Source organism: Salvelinus alpinus, chromosome 18, assembly GCF_045679555.1.
Source record: "Salvelinus alpinus chromosome 18, SLU_Salpinus.1, whole genome shotgun sequence".
NCBI classification, from domain to species: Eukaryota; Metazoa; Chordata; class Actinopteri; order Salmoniformes; family Salmonidae; genus Salvelinus; species Salvelinus alpinus.
This window is the reverse complement of record NC_092103.1, coordinates 34,728,403-34,749,686: the sequence shown is the minus strand read 5'-3', so window position 1 is coordinate 34,749,686 and position 21,284 is coordinate 34,728,403. Positions and strand designations below refer to the sequence as shown.

At 46.5% G+C, this 21,284-nt stretch overlaps 1 protein-coding gene across 4 annotated transcripts in view; it reads right to left on the bottom strand.

Moving 5' to 3' along the window:
• Window positions 1-15,256, bottom strand: part of LOC139544520 (zinc finger FYVE domain-containing protein 16-like) — a 56,714-nt gene extending 41,458 nt beyond the window's left edge. For 3 of the 4 annotated variants that reach the window (XM_071351704.1, XM_071351706.1, XM_071351707.1), the window contains exons 1-4: window positions 14,929-15,256; window positions 10,999-11,113; window positions 8,218-10,385; window positions 2,991-3,087 (exon numbers count right to left, since the gene is read on the bottom strand). In XM_071351704.1, the coding sequence (XP_071207805.1) occupies window positions 2,991-3,087; window positions 8,218-10,385; window positions 10,999-11,068 (2,335 nt within the window). In that variant the 5' untranslated portion in view covers window positions 11,069-11,113; window positions 14,929-15,256. The remainder of the gene's footprint in view (window positions 1-2,990; window positions 3,088-8,217; window positions 10,386-10,998; window positions 11,114-14,928) is intronic. The other variant, XM_071351705.1, reaches the window with a different exon arrangement.
• Window positions 15,257-21,284: the final 6,028 nt, after the last annotated feature.

Here is a 21,284-nt window from a genome sequence, read left to right as displayed (position 1 = left end):
CACTGGGCTGTTAGCTGCATTAGCCACAGACTCCAGGCAGGCAGGGGGGTGTACTGAGAGCCTCACAGGCTGCTCCCCATACTGATGAGAGCAATGGAGGGAGGGAGGGAGGGAGGGAGGGAGGGAGGGAGGGAGGGAGGGAGGGAGGGAGCATCACATCACTCTGTCCCAGCACTCACAGGCCCAAGCAAAGTAGACGGCCCCCTCTCTCCTTCACACGCAATCTCTACCACACTCACACAGCAGACAAGGAGCCGAGAATAGAATAGTCACACCAGCCTGTCCCTGGACCGCAGAGAAGCTCGGAGTATGTGTGTCTGTGCCAGAAAGGGAGTCAAGGTGCTGTGTGTGTGTGTGTGCGCGCATCACACTCTCACTGCGTCAGGTGGCTCCAGTCCCACACTCACAGTCAAGGACACACACCAACGTCCTGACTCCTCTCAGCCATAACTACTTAGCTCTTTCTCCCCCTCCTCTTTCTCCCCCCATCCTCTCTCCCCCCATCCTCTCTCTCCCCCTCCTCTCTCTCCCCCCATCCTCTCTCTCCCCCCATCCTCTCTCTCCCCCCATCCTCTCTCCCCCCATCCTCTCTCTCCCCCTCCTCTCTCTCCCCCCATCCTCTCTCTCCCCCCATCCTCTCTCTCCCCCTCCTCTCTCTCCCCCTCCTCTCTCTCCCCCCATCCTCTTTCTCCCCCCATCCTCTCTCTCCCCCTCCTCTCTCTCCCCCCATCCTCTCTCTCCCCCCATCCTCTCTCTCCCCCAACCTCTCTCTCCCCCTCCTCTCTCTCTCCCCATCCTCTCTGCACCAGTCATATTGTCCTGACTCTAACCTCAGCTCTGGTTCTGGAGAGGATAAAGTCCTTCATCACCTGACCAGGGAAGCAGAACCATAGAGAAGGAATGCAAAGAACAAAAACGCTTTTCTATTCCACATCATTTATCTCCACTCACCAATAACAGCACAGAGCAACGTATATCACTGGTTAGTAGTGATCTGCGAGCACATAGAAAAGCATTGTTTTCAATGGGGATGGAGGTTCTAGCCATTTTGTTTCTATAGCAGCTCAGTCTCCCAGTGAAGGCTAGAGTCGTTGTTCAGGAGAGCAGGAGGGCAGGAGACGACAGGAGATTGGAGAAAGCAAACACACAGAGAGACAGGGGCGCGCGCACACACACACGTACACACACACAAGAAAACGCAATCACACATACTCTTACACAACCTGGTCTTAAGTTTTTACGCAGTCCCACACACACAAACTCAAACAAAGTGAACACTTTCACGCAGGCTGTGTAAGAAAGCACTTTAGGCACTAGGCTCTCTGATACAAGGTAGCCGTTTTAGCCTTGAGATTACAATGCACATGTAACTTCACTGAAGATCCCCGGCCATTCTTAGGCTGTGTCTGAAAACTTCACTAGCTGTTAAGTCCTTGCTTCCTCAATTCCTCGGAAAGCCAATTAGAGGAGGTCCAAGAGAGGGACATTGGGTCCTCTCCTCCAATGAGCTTTGAGATAAATTGAGAAAACAAGGACGGAGGAAGGAAGCATTTCACGGCTAGTGACGTTTGCTACACTGTGACAAAGCCACAAACAAGCACAACAACTTCCAGCTAAAAAACAGGGCTATTCATCAGTCATGTGTTGCTCTAGATATAATTAACCTTTATAAAGCAACTCTTCTAACACCGTACCCAAACCGGCCGCACACGTGCGCCATCGTGCGCAAATTGATTTTGTCCCCCTACACCAAACGCGATCACGACACGCAGGTTGAAATATCAAAACAAACTATGAACCAATTATATTAATTTTGGGACAGGTCGAAAAGCATTAAATATTTAAGGCAATTTAGCTAGCTAGCTTGCAGTTGCTAGCTAATTTGTCCTGGGATATAAACGTAGAGTTGTTATTTTACCTGAAATGGTTAAGGTCCTCTACGCCAACAATTAATTCACACATAAAACGGTTAACCGAATCGTTTCTAGTCATCTCTCCTCCTTCCAGGCTTTTTCATCTTTGGACTTTATATGACGATTGGCATTTAACTTTCGTAGTTACCACGACGACTGACCAAACTCAGTTCATCTTTCAATCACCCACGTGGGTATAACCAATGAGGAGATGGCACATGGGTATCTGCTTCTATAAACCAATGAGGAGATGGGTGAGGCAGGACCTGCACCGAGTTCAGCATCACAAATAGAACTGACTTCTATTTTAGTGCTTGGCAAGGCAGACTCTCGTTGGCGCGCGCAAGCAGTGTGGGTGCAATAATTGAATAACATGTATGTTTAAATATATTTTTGTAACTCTCGCGCATGTGACGCGAGCGGTGTGGTCAGCATGTAACAGACCATGTCTGTTAATGACAACTCCAGACATGGTCTGTTAATGACAACTCCAGACATGATCTGTTAATGACAACTCCAGACATGGTCTGTTAATGACAACTCCAGACATGATCTGTTAATGACAACTCCAGACATGGTCTGTTAATGACAACTCCAGACATGGTCTGTTAATGACAACTCCAGACATGGTCTGTTAATGACAACTCCAAGTTGAAACAGTTTAAAGATGAATGAAAGTCACCTTATAGGGCTAGCAGTTCAGAGTCAACAACAACTGGGTTCCTTTCCCTGCATCATTCACTGACAACAGAGCTCCCTTAAGCGCCCAAGGCTGAGCAGAGCTGAGGCCTACTAACTACACTACAGCAACAGACACCAGGCTGTGAAGACTGTGTTCTTCAGACATCAGAGTCTTTGTTCATGTTGTTCTGAGAAAAGGAGCCTGACAATACAGAGTCATTCAGAGCAGTCAGCTGAGGTGCACGCATCGGATGGTGGTGTGTGATTAGTATCTTGGAAGAAAATGGATGTGCGCACACACACACACACATCACTGTATAATAGCAGACAACACATACATTCTTAAACATATGTATGATCTTCTAGACGAAAACACACTCAAACCTTGGGTCTTACCTCTGTGTACGGTCTCGAAGCAGACGACACACACCCGGGCCTCCTTGTCCAGGTACTTGAGCTTGCATCTCCTGTTGCAGCAGATGGCACAGTACACCTGCGTCACGGGTGGGAGGACAACCATCAGGCAGGAGACAAACACTACTGCAACACACCACTATACGTACACGCAATCTACATGAAGTTATTCATGCAATGTTAAGTGTGTGACCCACGTCTTGCCCTAGCATAAAGAAAAGCAGTAAATTAAAGGAATAATTTATATAATTGATTGTGCAGCAATTAAGAAGAGAAGGAGGTTGTAAATTACATTAGACTAGTACTCTTTATACAGTACCATGGCATTGTTGAATACTCATATCTGATTGGCTTGAAGAGCATTCTAGAGCGTGCATTATTTCCCTATAAAGTACGGTATATCAGCACGGTAGAATTCAATGGCTATAGTTCATTCATACATGTTCTATGTTTGAGCTGCTTTTGAAAGCAAAAGTCAAAATGAAAACATTACTTACATTGTTGAATTTTATTTTCATAATAGCAACCTAAGACTGTTGGTTTTGTCACGACTTCTCCCGAAGTCGGTCCCTCTCCTTGTTCGGGCGGCGTTTGGCGGTCGACGTCACCGGCCTTCTAGCCATCGCCGATCCACTTTTCATTTTCCATTTGTTTTGTCTTTGTTTTACGCACCTGGTTTCAATTCCCCAATTACATGTTCATTATTTAATCCTCTGTTTTCCCCATGGTTTTTGTGCGTGTTTGCTTTATTGTATTTCGGTCCTTTTGTGTGGGCTTGGTATTACTACATGTATTTGGTAATTTTGAGTAAAGTTACTTTTATTACTCATCTCTGCTGTCCTGCGCCTGACTCCTCTGCACCAGCTACACCCAGGCCATTACAGAAACACGCACCTCTAAATGGAGTCAGCAGGAGCAGACAACCCCCCTTTGGCGGTCTTGGAGCGCGTCCAGCAGCATGCGACCATGTTGCAACATCTCGGCACTGCCATGGATCGCGTGCTGCAGACGATGGACCGATGGGAGAGAAGAGTAGTTCTGCCAGCGCCTCCCAGGCACCACTATAACAGCCACCACCGTTCACCCCTCCTTCACCCGGAGTATGATGGGACAGCTGCCGGATGCTAGGGATTCCTACTCCAGCTGGAACTCTACCTGGCGACCGTCCCCCCGGCTACTTCGGGACGTGACAGCGTGTCCGCCCTCGTCTCCTGTCTCTCAGGGAAAGCCCTGGAGTGGGCCAACGCCATATGGGGGGAAGGAGAAGCGGTGTTGGACCATTACGCAGAGTTCACCCGTCGCTTTCGGACAGTTCTCAACCACCCGTTTTCGACCACCCTGAGGGTAGAGCGGCGGGTGAACGTCTGTTCCACTTGAGGCAGGGGACGAGGAGCGCACAGGAGTTCGCATTGGACTTCCGGACCCTGGCCACAAGCGCGGGATGGAACGACAGGGCCCTGATCGATCACTACTGGTGCAGTCTGCGCGAGGATGTCCGTCGGGAGTTGGCCTGCAGGGATACCACTCTGACGTTTGACCAGCTGGTGGACCTGTCCATCCGGCTGGATAACCTGCTGGCTACCCGCGGACGTCTGGATCGGGGCCTGTCAGTCCCATCCCCCAGCACCACCGCTCCGATGCCCATGGAGCTGGGAGGTGCTGCGCTTAGGGCGACCGGAGGAGGGGCCGTTCCCTGTACCATCTGTGGCCGCAGAGGGCACACTGCTGGTCGGTGCTGGGGAGGTTCCTCTGGAAGTCGAGACAGCAGGCAGGGCACTCTTGTGTCACCCCAGGTGAGTCGGCACCAGGCTCACTGAGAGCTCCCTTTTGCTCACATGTTTTTATTTATACATTTTCCTAAGTTTTCCCCGCATTCCCAGAATAAGGCGCACGTAGATTCAGGCGCAGCTGGGAATTTGATTGACAGAGCATTTGCCCATAGTTTAGGGATCCCCATAATTCCTGTGGATATGCCCTTCCCTGTGCACGCCCTAGATAGTCGACCATTAGGGTCAGGGCTAATTAGGGAGGCCACCGCTCCACTGGGCATGGTTATACAGGAGGGTCACAAGGGGAGAATTCGTTTTTTCCTTATTGATTCTCCTGCGTTTCCCGTGGTGCTGGGCATACCCTGGTTGGCCTGTCATGACACCACTATTTCGTGGCAACAGAGGGCTCTCAAGGGGTGGTCACGAAAGTGCTCGGGAGGTGTTTGGGGGTTTCCGTCGGTGCTACTACGGTGGAAAGTCCAGACCAGGTCTCCACCATATGCCGATTTGGCTCTCACCTTCTGTAAGAGGAAGGCGACTCAATTACCACCACATCGACGGGGGGATTGTGCGATAAATCTCCTGGTAGACGCAGCACTTCCCAGGAGTCACGTGTATCCCCTGTCACAGGAGGAGACGGCGGCTATGGAAACATATGTCTCCGAATCCCTGGGGCAGGGGTACATTCGGCCCTCCACTTCACCTGCCTCCTCAAGTTTTTGTGAAGAAGAAGGAGGGAGGTCTGCGCCTGTGCATTGACTATCGAGGTATCAACCAAATCACTGTGAGGTACAGCTACCCGCTGCCTCTCATAGCCAGTGCGATAGAGTCAATGCACGGGGCGCGCTTCTTCACAAAATTGGATCTCAGGAGCGCTTACAACCTGGTGCATATCCGGGAGGAGGACGAGTGGAAGACGGCATTTAGTACAACCTCAGGGCACTATGAGTACCTCGTCATGCCGTACGGGTTGATGAATTCTCCGTCAGTCTTCCAGGCATTTGTAGACAAGATTTTCCGAGACCTGCACGGGCAGGGTGTGGTGGTGTATATCGACGACATTCTGATATACTCCGCTACACGCGCCGAGCATGTGTCCCTGGTGCGCAGGGTGCTTGGTTGACTGTTGGAGCATGACCTGTACGTCAAGGATGAGAAATGTCTGTTCTTCCAACAGTCCGTCTCCTTCCTAGGGTACCGCATTTCCACTTCAAGGGTGGAGATGGAGAGTGACCGCATTTCAGCCGTGCGTAATTGGCCAACTCCCACCACGGTAAAGGAAGTGCAGCGGTTTCTAGGGTTTGGTCAGGTAGCGGCTCCCATTACCTCACTGCTGAAGGGGGGACCGGTGCGACTGCAGTGGTCGGCTGAGGCGGACAGAGCTTTTGGTCACCTGAAGGCTCTGTTTACCTCGGCTCCCGTGCTGGCTCATCCGGATCCCTCTTTGGCGTTCATAGTGGAGGTGGACGCGTCCGAGGCTGGGATAGGAGCCGTGCTCTCTCAGCGCTCGGGTACGCCACCAAAGTTCCGCCGCTGTGCTTTCTTTTCAAAGGCTCAGCCCGGCGGAGCGGAACTATGATGTGGGGGACCGGGAGCTGTTGGCTGTTGTCAAGGCTCTGAAGGCGTGGAGACATTGGCTTGAGGAGGCTAAACACCCTTTGCTCATCTGGACTGACCACCGCAATCTGGAGTACATCCGGGCGGCGAGGAGACTGAACCCTCGCCAGGCAAGGTGGGCCATGTTCTTTACCCGTTTTGTTTTCACCCTGTCTAACAGACTAGGTTCCCAGAACGCTAAGGCAGATGCACTGTCCCGGATGTATGACACAGAGGAGCGGTCCATGGATCACACTCCCATACTTCCGGCCTCTTGCCTGGTGGCACCGGTGGTGTGGGAGCTGGACGCGGACATCGAGCGGGCGTTACGTACAGAGCCCACTCCTCCCCAGTGTCCAGCTGGGCGTCTGTACGTTCCGTCTGCTGTCCGCGACCGTTTGATCTATTGGGCCCACACGCCACCCTCCTCTGGTCATAATGGCATCGGTTGGACGGTGCGTTTTCTTAGTGGGAAGTACTGGTGGTCCACCTTGGCCAAGGACGTGAGGGTTTATGTTTCCTCCTGCTCGGTGTGCGCCCAGTGCAAGGCCCCTAGGCACCTGCCCAGAGGGAAGTTACAGCCCTTACCCGTTCCACAACGGCCGTGGTCGCACCTATCGGTGGATTTCCTCACGAATCTTCCTCCTTCACAGGGTAACACCACGATCCTGGTTGTTGTGGATCGGCCACACAAGCTCACAGAACGGGACCGCCGAGTGCTGAAGCTCGTAAAATTGTCTGTCTTCGGTTGCAACACTCACTACCGAGTTCCAAACTGCCTCTGGAAGCAACATCAGCACAAGAACTGTTCGTTGGGAGCTTCATGAATTGGGTTTCAATGGCCAAGCAGCCGGACACAAGCCAAAGATGACTATGCGCAATGGCAAGCGTCGGCTGGAGTGGTGTAAAGCTCGCCACCATTGGACTCCGGAGCAGTGGAAATGCGTTGTCGCACTCCTCTTCAATGGCTGTGCGAAGTTGCTGGATATTGGCGGGAACTGGAACACACTGTTGTACACGTCGATCCAGAGCATGCCAAACATGCTCAATGGGTGACATGTCTGGTGACTATGCAGGCCATGGAAGAACAGGGACATTTTCAGCTCCCAGGAATTGTGTACAGATCCTTGCGACATGGGGCTTTGCATTATCATGCTGAAATTTGAGGTGATGGCGGCAGATGAATGGCACGACAATGGGCCTCAGGAACTTGTCACGGTATCTATGTGCATTCAAATTGCCATTGATAAAATGCAATTGTGTTCGTTGTCCGTAGCTTATGCCTGCCCATGCCATAACCCCCACTCAAACCTTGAGACAACTGTGGCAATGTGTTGTTTGACAAAACTGCACATTTTAGAGTGGACTTTCATTGTCCCCAGCACAAGGTGCACCTGTGTAATGATCATGCTGTTTAATCAGCTTCTTGATATGCCATGCCTGTCAGGTGGATGGATTATCTTGCAAAGGAGAAATGCAAACAAATTTGTGCACCCAGCTTTTTGTGTGTATAAAACATTTCTGGGATCTTTTATTTAATCTCAAGAAACATGGGACCAGGACTGGGGCTGGGGCAGTCGGGAAGCTGGGGGCAGTGTCATAGTACAGGGAGTTTAGGTCAAGGAGAGAGTGTGGAACTGCATGTTGCATTTATATTTTAGTTCAGTGTATGTTAGAGCTCTTTATTATGTGTTACTATGTAAAAGTATATTTAGCTACTAACTACTAATGTCAATAAAATGAATATCTTCAAAACACCAAATATGTTATCAACAACCGTGCAAAAGATGACCCTAGAAATGAAGGTAAAGAAAGTCCCTTCATGGCCAGATTTAGGTACGTACCTTCCCACAGGCCCGGCAGTGGTGCCTCCTCCTGGTGAAGGTGAACTTCTGCCAGCAGTTCATACAGTTGGGTGCCTCCGAATCCGGCACCCAGGGGGGCTGCTTGCACCCCAGCCCATCTTCATCCTCCACCTCCCTCCCCTCTGAGGACCCGCTCCCCTCTCCAGCAGGCTCGCCAGGGTAGGGTGGGGGCTCCGACAGTTCGTCGTACCCCACACTGCTCACATAGCGCTCAGGCGGGGAGTAACCTGGACAGGGTACACCTTGGTTAGAGGGGTCCTCGGCAGGGTTGGGGCTGGGAGGAGAGGGGCTCTGGTCCACCTCTTCCCCAGTGTCAGTGCGGTCTGTGGGGCTACTGGGCCCTTGGTCCTCCGCCGCTGCTGGAGGTGCTCTGGGTGCTTGACAGTGCAGCTGTTTGGGTCGGGCCCCTCCGTAGTAGGGTGGTGCGAGATTACTGGGACTACAGGGGCTGGAGTCTTTGTGGCTGGGGCTGGCGGGGTCCTGGGAGGGAGCGGAGAGAGCTCGACCTACGTTCCCCTCTGCAGACAAGGTCCTGTCACTCTCCCGGGAGGCCAGCCTCTCCAGCCCCTCCCCTAGGCTCCGGCTGCAGCTCCGCAGCTCCTCCTCCACAAGCCGCTCCTCCAGATTCCCGTTGAGCTCGGAGAAGCCCTCATCCTGGAGGTTCTCCTTGGGCCTCTCGCAGTCAGGGACCCCGTGGTCCTCCTGGCCCTGGTTCTCCCCCCGGAGGAAGGCGTCCAGCTCCTCATCTGTCACCAGCAGCCCGGCCTGGTTGCTCTCCGGTAGGTACTCAAACCCAAACGCAGGTGGGTCCATTGGGTTGGGGCTGGGCTCTGAGGGAGGGGAGGCTGGGCGCTGTGGAGCCCCTGGGACTGGCTGCTTTTCCACTAGGGAGAAGCTGACCTCCAGTGGCCGCTGGGAGACGGCGGGAGCCGAGACTGCCAGGAGGAAAGGCATGGTGGTTGTCTCTGGGCTCTGTGTGTTAGGTGACTGGACAGGTTTGTTGTCAGGGGCAGCATCAGGGTTGGTACAGTCCCCCACAGTCTCAGGGTTCTCTGGGAGAGTAACTTCCTCCTGGACTTCAAAAGCAGACAGGGACTCTGCCTCTAAGGTCTCAGTTAGGCCAACCTCCCCTTCCCCCCCTCCCATGGCTTCCTCAGGGTTCTTGGAGGCCACCAGGGCCCCACACATGGACACGCCCATGGGCAGGCAGGACAGCGAAAGCTCTGTCTCTGCTGATGGGCTCTCGGCCACACCACCACTGCCGTCCTCAGGGTTAGGTTCCTGTCCAGTGCAGCTCCCAGAGCTCTCTGCTTCAGTCAGCTCAGAGGGCTCCAAAAAACCCTCACCCTCCTCCCTGGCCTCTGTGTCGATATCACACGTGGGAGTGTCCTCTTTCTTGGTGTCTATGGCAACAGGTGGGACACTAGCCTGGTCCTGGTGGGCTGGTGTGATTTTCAGGTGTTGGTTGACGAAGGCCACCTCTGTCGCCTCTCCCTCTCTGTCTCTCTCTTCCTCTGTCTCTCCAGACTCAGAGTTCCTCAGTGAGGGGGGCCTCTCCACAGCAGCAGGGAGAATCACATCCAGCAGACTGAGAGAGGCAGAGTAACCACCAGAGTCCAGCCCCAGCAGCCCCTCCCCTCCCCCGGCAAGAGCCTCCCTCCCCTCAGTCCTCCCACGGCCGGGAACCAGACCTGCTGAGGAGTCCTCAGGCAGCGCCACCACGGGGCTGGTGAAGTCCACCAGAAGCTCCTCCAGCTGTCTCTCCACCACATCCAGCTCAGTGAAGGCGTCGTGGCTGTTGACCCGGAGGAGGAGGTGAGCTGAGCCTGTGTCACTGACCAGGTCACACACAGGCTTCAGGGCCTGCTTGGGGAAGGGTGGCGCACAGCTCTTAGCAGCCCCCCGGCCGTCCACAGAGGAGAGCAGGTCAACCCCCGTGAGAGGCCGTCCCTTGGCATCGCAATCCCCAGGACTGGGGCTGGGACAGTCGGGGCAGCTGGGGGCAGTGCCATAGTGCAGGGAGTTTAGGTCAAAGAGAGAGTGTGGAACTGGAACTGTGGAGGTTTCCGGAAGGAAACCCTGGGGTCCCAGAGAGTGGCCGGGATACGCGGGAGGTGACAAAGAGACTGATCTGTAGTTGTGCTCATCTGGTCGGGAGGGAAAGAGAGAATTATCCGTTAAACAATTCTGTCGTTAATATCTCGGCAGAATATGTGAGCAACACGTTTTAAGTTAGCAACTACAAAGTACAATGTGCACCACATGTACAAGTATCAACTAGTTTAAAAACAATATTAATTTTTCAGTTAAAGGTGCAATATGCAGAATTCGCTCCACCATTTCCTGGTTGTTAAAATTCTAATAGTTTGCCTTATTTCAGTTCATATGACAAAACAAGCCATGTTTAGCGTAGAGAATCATTGTATCATCTAAACCGCTGTGAAATATATTTTCAATACCCAGAAATATAGTATTTTCAGCTGTTTGAAGCTGGTGTACAAAACCCAATGTAAAAGACGCAAAAACTAAACTTTAGAACGGGAAGCATAGAAATAGCGCACATAGAACAGATCTACCGCTTCTTAGACTTGCTTTCAATGTGAATGACATATTTATAACTCACATTTCTATGTAAAGTTGGTCAGGTCGTCCAAAAAGTTACATATTGGAGCTTTAACACCACACCCTCCCAACCCACATACAGAAAATACAAATAAATACATGCTATCAATGGGGTTTTTCATAGTAACCACGTCTAACCTGTATTGAGCTCAAAGTCATCCAGAAGCTTGTCCAGGTCACATACAGCAGCCTTGAAGAAGTTGTCCATGCTAGGCTGTTGGCGGGAGAGAGGCTCCACTCACTACTTCACCTCCTGAAAGTAGAACAAAATAAAGTATTGTTATCTATTGGTCTTGTGTGGACTGGACGAATGCATTTCAATCAACATTTCAGTTTCCAAGTCAGTGTAAAAATGTTGTAACTAGTTAGGTATAGCTTAGGTATAAACCGAAGCCTTCATCCACAGTTTCCACTCCCCAGACAGGTTGATGAATTAATAACATATCAATTGTTGACCAAACAGTTAGCATCTCAATGTTCTCCAGCTATGTGTTATTGTGTACTTCAGACTCTGACCCCTGCTCTCCATGTTTATGGAGAAATCTAATTCAAGATCTACTATTAGGGAAGATACCAAGGGAAAGAATAGCCCCATAGGGTGTCACAATAAACAAGTCTGCCACAAGTTTACAGCAACCTCATCAGTTTAAGGACACATAAAGGAATTTTACAATGCTTTATGTGTATTGCACCAACTATTTGGTGTGGAAATGTGACTAGGGCAACCCTTAATGTGAGAAAACAGCCAGCTAGTCATTGCAGATGTATACAAATGTTGAAATCATAGCAACAAATGGACACCAATCATGAATTATACGCCATTTATTCAACTACGTGACCAGGACACTATCCACTTTATATTTATACATAATTTGAAGGAATTTTTTGGTGGTTTCGGTACTTTTTACATTTTTGGCAACCTTTACTCCACTACATTCCAAAAGAAAATATATTATTTTCAAATGCTTAGCAGGACAGGAAAATGGTCCAATTCGCGCACTTATCAAGAGAACATCCCTGGTCATCTACTGCCTCTGATCTGGAGGACTCACTAAACACAAATGCTATGTTTGTAAATGATGTCTGAGTGTTGTGCCCATGGTTATCTGTAAATTCAAATAACATTTATGTTCTGTACTATGTCATGTTTCATGTTTTGTGTGGACCCCAGAAAGAGTAGCTACTGCTTTTGCAACAGCTAATGGGGATCATAATAAAATACCAAATACCAAAAAGAACAAGAAAATCGTGCTTTCTGGTTTGCTTAATATGAAGAATTCGAAATGATTTATTATCATATTATTTACTATTACTTTTGATATTTAAAAGCAGATACTTTTAGACTCACTCAAATATACTGAACAAATATAAATGCAACATGCAACAATTTCAATGATTTTACAGTTCATAAAAGGAAATCAGTCAATTTAAATAAATACATTTGGCCCTAATCTATGGATTTCACATGACTGGGCAGGGATGCAGCCATGGGTGGGCCTGGGAGGCCATAGGCCCACCCACTGGAGAGTCAGCCCAGCCAACCAGAATGAGTATTTCCACACAAAAGGTTTTTATTACAGACAAAAATATGCATCAGTTTCATCAGCTGTCCGGATGGCTGGTCTCAGACGATCCTGCAGGTGAAGAAGCTGGATGTGGAGGTCCTGGGCTGGTATGGTTACACGTGGTCTGCGCTTGTGATGCCGGTTGGATGTACCGGTTGGACGTACCATGTCTCTAAAACGAGGGCTTATGGTAGAGAAATAAACATAACATTCTCTGGCAACAGCTCTGGCAGACATTCTTGCAGTCAACATGCCAATTGCACACGTATGCCTGCCCATACCATAACCCCCACTCAAAACATGAGACATCTGTGGCATTGTGTTGTTTCACAAAACTGCACATTTTAGAGTGGTCTATTGTCCCCAGCACAAGGTGCACCTGTGTAATGACCATGCTGTTTAGTTAGCTTCTTGATATGCCACACCTGTCAGGTGGATGGATTATCTTGGCAAAGGAGAAATGCCCACTAAAAGGGACACAAACAAATTTGTGCACAACATTTTAGAGAAATAAGCTTTTTGTGCGTATGGAAAATTTCTGGGATCTTTTATTTCAGTTCCTGAAACATGGGATCAACACTTTAGATGATGCATTTCTATTTTTGTTCAGTATAGTATTCTACTGGGTGACTTTCATTTGAGTCATTTTCTATTATGTATCTTTACTTTTACCCAAGTATGACAATTGGGTACTTTTCCCACCACTGCATATTGTGTACATATGTTGTACTACTATGAATACTACTAGGGATGTCAAACGTTCAGTGTTTGTCTATTGTTGTGACCTAGATGAAGATCAAATGTTACATACTTTTTCTTGCCACAGTAAGGAGGAAATTGTCACATTTGCAGCCTGAATGGAGAATGTTTTAGGTACGAACCGGTTCATGGGGGATACAAGTGTATTGCCAGCTGAAGACAATAGCTGTGTTCGAATACCCATACTAACTATTAGTTCATTTTAGTATACCGTAAATGAACGGTATCCTTTCAGTTGAGCATACTAGCGCTACGCCTGTCTACCGGAAGTTGATTGTCTTGCTATGCAACCACTTGCTAGCATAACAAATTACTAGCTAGACAATTTATTCGTCAAATCTGAAAATGGTGTGAAGCCACGCCCATTTTCTGAAGAATTGCGTTATGGGCCTTAAAAGTACAGAAAGTGTCCTGAGTTAATTCTTCGTATTTTGTAGAATGTAGTACAACATCCAGGAACTTTTGGCATACTAACTATCCATACTATGACCAATAAGTATACTACATACTCAATTTACATCACAAATAGTATGGTTAGTGCGGTCGAACACAGCTAATGTGTTTGGACGTATGATGAAACGACTCAATATCGCCATCTGCTGGTCTTTGGGCTATATCATGACTAACGATCAGCTAGCTAGCTTACTATTAGCCATCTAATTATGCTGTTAGTATCCATGGTGACCAAGATTTCCTAATCATGACACTGGGTAAATAGTAATACTAGGGCTACAATCCAAAAGACACACCCTCGTCCACTTATGCCCTTGGGGGAATCGCCTTCGCCATCTTGGAGGGTGGTGCAAATGATTAGCTAAGCAAGGGAAGTTTGCAATGTAAGCCCCTCAGCCCTCGAGTTGGCTTCGCGAGTGTTCACTCCGGGGCCTGAAACTCCCCATAATTCAATTCGCTACGATTGTACATCCGCTAAGAAAAGTCCACGAAAACTTAAAAACAACATCAATGGAGAAGTCAGCATATAAGTGTAAGTAAAAACAAATGCAAATAAGTTAGACATTTTGCTACTACGTAAAAGGTAAATATGTTTTTGTTTGGTTATCTTTTGGAAATTGTAGAAATATGTTCCAGCTAGACAGTAATTAATTTGCTAGCTATCATACAGTAGGCGTATATTAATAATTATATATTTAATATAAGTAGACATACACTCATAATTTACTGTAGCGCTTATAAAAACACCCACAAGCTACGGGTGGCTGAAAACACAATCATCGCGGGATGAACGAGTGACGAGTTTCCGGCCAAGTGTGTTCCATTTAAAAATCATTCCTTCCTCGCCCTGCAAGTGTATACTCGTCAGACGTCATCAGAAGTGTCCACTTAATTTGAGGGTGTGTCTTTTAAGTGTTTGAAACAGAACCTAGGTTATAACTAGAGGTGGTATGGCTATCATTTGCTCAATTAGCTAGCAATTCATCTTCCAGTTGTTAACTAGATAGCCAGGTAATGTTAGCTAGCTAGTTCGATAACGTTAGTTAACTAGTCCATTAGCTATAAATGAACTAGCTAATGTTAGCGAGCTAGCTAAACATTTTGACAGCTTCCTGCTGACATTACATGAAACACACATCATTGTTATCAAGTCATCACTATCGTGCATCATCATCCGTGAATATCATAAAGCGGAGGGCAGACAGGTTACATTCGCTTAGTTAATACTAGCCGGATAGCCAATGCAATGTGTCTATATTTACAGTCAACAATCAATTTTCTGTGTCATTACCGGAAGATTCATCATTTAGCCTTCCAACCGTTTTACGATTCTTCTGGTTATAACGAAGAAGCTGTGTCTTCTCTTGATTGCATCCTCTTTGCCCTTTTGTTATTCCTGAAGTTTTTAAAGCTCAGTGCAGTTTTTACTCCGGCGTCCATTTTGGATCTATCACACCGGTGCAATCGGTTACCATAGCCACAAAGTCAACATTGGCTATCGTAAAAATGTATTGAAACTAAAATATGATTTTTGGTCTTAATTTGAAGTTAAGGTTAGGCATCATGTTTGTAGTGTCGTTATGGTTCACATTTTAAGATGCGAAATTGTAGGAATAGGCGGGGTTTATGGCTGTGGGAGCTAGTGACGACCGGTGAAATCGCAACGTTCCTTAATTAAAGTGAGCGCACCTATTTTGATTTGTTTACTTAGGGCAAATGTAACGGATGTGAAATGGCTAGCTAGTTAGCGGGTACGCGCTACTAGCATTTCAATCAGTTACGTCACTTGCTCTGAGACTTAAGTAGGGTTTCCCCTTGCAGAGGGGCTTTTGTGGAGCGATGGGTAACGATGCTTCGTGGGTGTCAGTTGTTGATGTGTGCAGAGGGTCCCTGGTTCGCGCCCGTGTCGGGGCGAGGGGACGGTTTAAAGTTATACTGTTACATTGGTGCCGTGACCCGGATCACTGGTTGCTGCGGAAAAGGAGGAGGTTGAAAGGGGGGGGTGAGTGTAACGGATGTGAAATGGCTAGCTAGTTAGCGGGTACGCGCTAGTAGCGTTTCAATCAGTTACGTCACTTGCTCTGAAACCTAGATGTAGTGTTGCCCCTTGCTCTGCAAGGGCCGTGGCCTTTGTGGAGCGATGGGTAACGATGCTTCGTGGGCGACCGTTGTTGATGTGTGCAGAGGGTCCCTGGTTCGCGCCCGAGGTCGGGGCGAGGGGACGTACTAAAGTTATACTGTTACACAAAGCAGTCAGTCACCTTTGGTAGTGGGTGACTGGGCAAGCACATTACCTGGCTGAAGGAGCCCAGACCTATGCCGAGTGTACATGCTATCAGAATGAGTTCCCAGTGGGAAATTTCACTTGAATGACCCTCTTAGTGAGAATTACAAGTGGGGAAGTGAGAAAATCAACTTAGCCAAGTTGTCGAGTTGTGAAGTTCCACCACTGATCTTTTACATTTTCAACCAAAAAATGACAGCAAATCCGTTTTTGACAATTACAAACCTGTCAATATGTATAATTTAGCTAGTATGACCATTGTCAATGTTACGCAAGCTAGTTAACTTTATTAGTAAAACATTTATCTAGCTAAAGTCTTAGGCTATTGGTTGAAGAATTGTTCCGATTTTAATAGCGCATGAACACAATAATGTCGGATTTACGAATTCCCAGTTGCCCAATTCCGACAAGCACGTGAAACCAGCACTATTGATACACACACTCACTTACATTGTTATGTTGGAGGTAGTGTTTCCAACTTACTGCTTCCATCTATTTAGCCCTGTCAGATACGTGATCAAGGGGCTACAGGTAGAGGTTAGTCACAATTTTGTTGTTGCCCTGAACTACCTCATCTGATTAATCAGAGCGTCTGCTAAATGACTTAAATGTAAATGTAATCAAATCAAGGGTTATGTTCCACTGCTTAGACCTTGCCAGATCTTACAACGCCTGGATAGGTACTTTACCTATCAACTAACGGCATCATATGTTATAGCAATCTGTCAGTCGATGAAATATGCCGCATTCAAAACAACTTGGAACTCGGAAATCTCCGACTTCAGTGCGTTCAAGACTACTGGGAACTCTGGAAAAAATAGCCCCAACTGGGAAAAATCGTTTTGAAAAGTCATCCAACTTGGAATTCCAACTCGGGCCTCTTGCTAGAGCCCAGAATTCCCGACCTGAAGATCACTAACGTCATGATTTGACCTCGTATATTTCTGAATTCCCAGTTATCTTGAACGCACCAATGACACAGACGATGACACAGTCACACAGTTGATTACGTAGGACGCACACATTGGCCACACAGTTGATTACGTAGGACGCACACATTGGCCGCACATCCTTTTTTTTTGCCAGAGGAAGCAGGAAGGGAAGGGATTGACTGTGGATGAGTTTGTGGTCCAAACTAATGTGAAATCATTGTGACTTCCTAACAAGCATTATATTACACTCTCTAAAGTGATCCTAAAGCCAGAAGTAATGACATGGGATGAGAAGACTAATTAAGCAGACACATTGGTCCCGTACTGTTAATGTTATTTAAATGTATTTTTGAAATGTACTGTTTCATAGTTTTAGATTCAGCCACCAGTGTTTATCATAAACATTTGAAGAATGAAAAGATTGTTAAAGAATCTAAAAGAAGATTAATTGAGAACTGCTCAATTAGATGGAATGTTATCCACAAAGTTAACCACTTGGCTTGTACTATTCCTTTTTTTAATGAGTGGAAATTGTCATTTTATTTAACAGATTGGACAGTGGAGAAAAGACAGGAATGCAAGTCACAAGGGCAGTGGGTCGGATTCAAACCCACATCGACCCCCCTGGTATACATGGGTCAGCAGCGGCACCAACTGCTGGACCTCACAGGCCACTGCTATTTTAACTTTATTGCCAATATATCTCAGATTAGCATCACTGGGTTATATTTGGCGTGGTTTGTTTGACCAGATGGTATTGGAGTGAGATGTGGGGTTATTTTTAAATGTGTTTATACTATAGGCTGTCTCCACTGCAGGTTTTGACTTGAGGTTGCATCTCTGCATCCGTTGGCCTCCTTATCCCCGCCTTAATCCCAGAGTGGGAGGTGATAGCCAGAATGTGTCTGGTTGTAAATTCACTACATACTGATGTGAGACAGGTGATGGTCTATGGGCCCCAGAGAGCCGGACTAAGATGGCTTTTGCGTGGATTGCCTGGGGTCATGGGGAGCTCAAGTGGCTGTTTATGGCACCCTCTACTCTGTCTGGGATATTACAATTGCTATACAATGTAGCTAAGAGACAGCCATGTTACAGAAAAACCAGGCCAAAGTAAGCTAATGCTGCCACATCTTGTTTGCAAACAACAAAGAAGCATCACTTTAATTTCACAATCACAATTCTTACGACATTATTAAATATTACGTTTACTTTTATGACTGTCTAATGTCCATTGCCATATTCCCTCAAGATATAGTCCTGTTTGTGGGGTGGATTGCAGGACTAAACAGCCGTGGTGTGAAAGCCGTTGAATTCAGTGTCCCACAGAGGAAACAGCTGCTGCCCAGTGTTCAAGACTATTACTACAACAGCTGCCAAACTAAGGAGACTACCTCACGTTTTACTATGTAAAGATCCTTGAGCTCTGGAAAAGCACTATATAAATCCAATCAGTTAGGTCTATTATTCTTAGTCTTATTTTTAACTCATTCATGGACAGACAGGACCATCTTTCCTCAAATAAATGGACTGCTATCAAATAATCTACATAACACACATTCAGAAATACTTTTGGACTCCTTTGTGTTTCTCAATGTATTTTGGACTCCTGTGCTGTCACTTGCATTCACTTCCTTTCAGGGCTGAACTGGAGGAATCTCCTCTGTGACCCCAGTTACCCGGGCAGCTGCTACTCAAACAACTTCAAACCTGTTAACCTGTTGTAACCTGTGTCTATATAAGGCCGTATCCTCTAGCATACAGCTCAAATGGCAGCTGATCACATTCAATATCCTCTATTAGGGTGGGTTCTAAAGTAATACCCAGTCTCCAGATTGTGCTGTGATGCTGTATGTATTTCTGACACCCAGTACTTCCATGACCATTAAGGAAGATGCTGTTGGGCTTGTAAATTATGTTGTTATTGTTTACATCTTGTACTTCGTCAACTAGCATCTCACTGGGCACAAACGTCAGTTCAACGTCTAGTTTTGATAAAAATTTGGATGAGCTGTCAACTGACGTGAATTCAACAAAACATTACTCCATGTCATTGGATTTAGGTTAAAAGTTGGTTGAAAAAAAGACTACATTCACTTACGTTAATTACTTTTAAAAATCCAATCAGTTTTCCACATTGATTCAACGTCATCACAAACAGTAGCATTTTTTGGGTTGAAATGACGTGGAAACAAATGCATCCCAGGTTATTTTCACATGCAAATAGCTTTTTCAATCAATGATACTGTATATCTGTAGTGCCTAATGAATTAGAAAGATTACATTTTAAAAGATGATTTTAAAATATACATAATTGTTGTCTAAAGTGACCTATGACAACAAAAACATGGCAATTATGATAAGGTAAGAGAGTGGTACATTAAGTACATGAAGGTACAAGTAAGTTACTGTTGAAGTCGGAAGTTTACATACACTTAGGTTGGAGTCATTAAAACAAATTTTTCAACCACTCCACAAATTTCTTGTTAACAAACTATAGTTTTGGCAAGTCGGTTAGGACATCTACTTTGTGCATGACACAAGTCATTTTTCTAACAATTGTTTACAGACAGATTATTTCACTTATAATTCACTGTATCACAATTCCATTGGGTCAGAAGTTTACATACACTAAGTTGACTGTGCCGTTAAACAGCTTGGAAAATTCCAGAAAATGATGTCATGGCTTTAGAAGCTTCTGATAGGCTATTGACATCATTTGAGTCAATTGGAGGTGTACCTGTGGATGTATTTCAAGGCCTACCTTCAAACTCAGTGCCTCTTTGCTTGACATCATGGGAAAATCAAAAGAAATCAGCCAAGACCTCAGAAAACAAATTGTAGACCTCCACAAGTCTGGTTCATCCTTGGGAGCAATTTCCAAACGCCTGAAAGTACCACATTCATCTGTACAAACAATAGTACGCAAGTATAAACACCATGGGACCACGCAGCCGTCATACCGCTCAGGAAGGAGATGCGTTCTGTCTCCTAGAGATGAATGTACTTTGGTGCGAAAAGTGCAAATCAATCCCAGAACAACAGCAAAGGACCTTGTGAAGATGCTGGAGGAAACAGGTACAAAAGTATCTATATCCACAGTAAAATGAGTCCGATATCGACCTAACCTGAAAGCCCGCTCAGCAAGGAAGAAGCCACTGCTCCAAAACCAACATAAAAAATCGAGACAACAGTTTCCAGCTGCACATGGGGACAAAGATCGTACTTTTTGGAGAAATGTCCTCTGGTCTGATGAAACAAAAATAGAACTGTTTGGCCATAATGACCATTGTTATGTTTGGAGGAAAAAGGGGGAGGCTTGCAAGACGGAGAACACCATCCCAACCGTGAAGCACGGGGGTGGCAGCATCATGTTGTGGGGGTGCTTTGCTGCAGGAGGGACTGGTGCACTTCACAAAATAGATGGCATCATGAGGGAAGAAAATTATGTGGATATATTGAAGCAACATCTCAAGACATCAGTCAGGAAGTTAAAGCTTGGTCGCAAATGGGTCTTCCAAATGGACAATGACCCCAAGCATACTTCCAAAGTTGTGGCGAAATGGCTTAAGGACAACAAGGTCAAGGTATTGGAGTGGCCATCACAAAGCCCTGACCTCAATCCCATAGAAAATTTGTGGCCAGAACTGAAAAAGCGTGTGCAAGCAAGGAGGCCTACATCCCTGACTCAGTTACACCAGCTCTGTCAGGAGGAATGAGCCAAAATTCACCCAACTTATTGTGGGAAGCTTGTGGAAGGCTACCCGAAACATTTGACCCAAGTTAAACAATTTAAAGGCAATGCTACCAAATACTAATTGAGTGTATGTAAACTTCTGACCCACTGGGTCAATGATGAAAGAAATAGAAGCTGAAATAAATAATTCTCTGTACTATTATTCTGACATTTCACATTCTTAAAATAAAGTGGTGATCCTAACTGACCTAAGACAGGGACTTTATACTAGGATTAAATGTCAGAAATTGTGAAAAACTTAGTTCAAACGTATTTGGCTAAGGTGTATGTAAACTTCCTACTTCAACTGTATATTCTTCTAAACCAAAAGGGGTATATTTTATTAGTTGGACATTTAAGTTCATAATATATAGCCATTGATTCTGGAAGAACATACTGTATAAATGCCTCATGAGCTTAGTTCAACTGTTTAACCCCATCAGAACCCAAAATATAATCTTGTTTTATGGCTTTGTTTGTAAACAATGCAATTGCAAACAAACACTGTATAGCCTCAATACATGGTTAAAACTATCATTTTAATATCATAGATCGTCAGTCCTTGCATCCATAGCTCTGTCTATGAATTTTTGGTTAAGACAACATATAAAAAAGTGTTGCATTTCTCCAGGCCCCTACTTCAGCAGTTTACTGGTGTCCACTTTGTTATTGTTTGAACTGCAGATTGCCCCTTT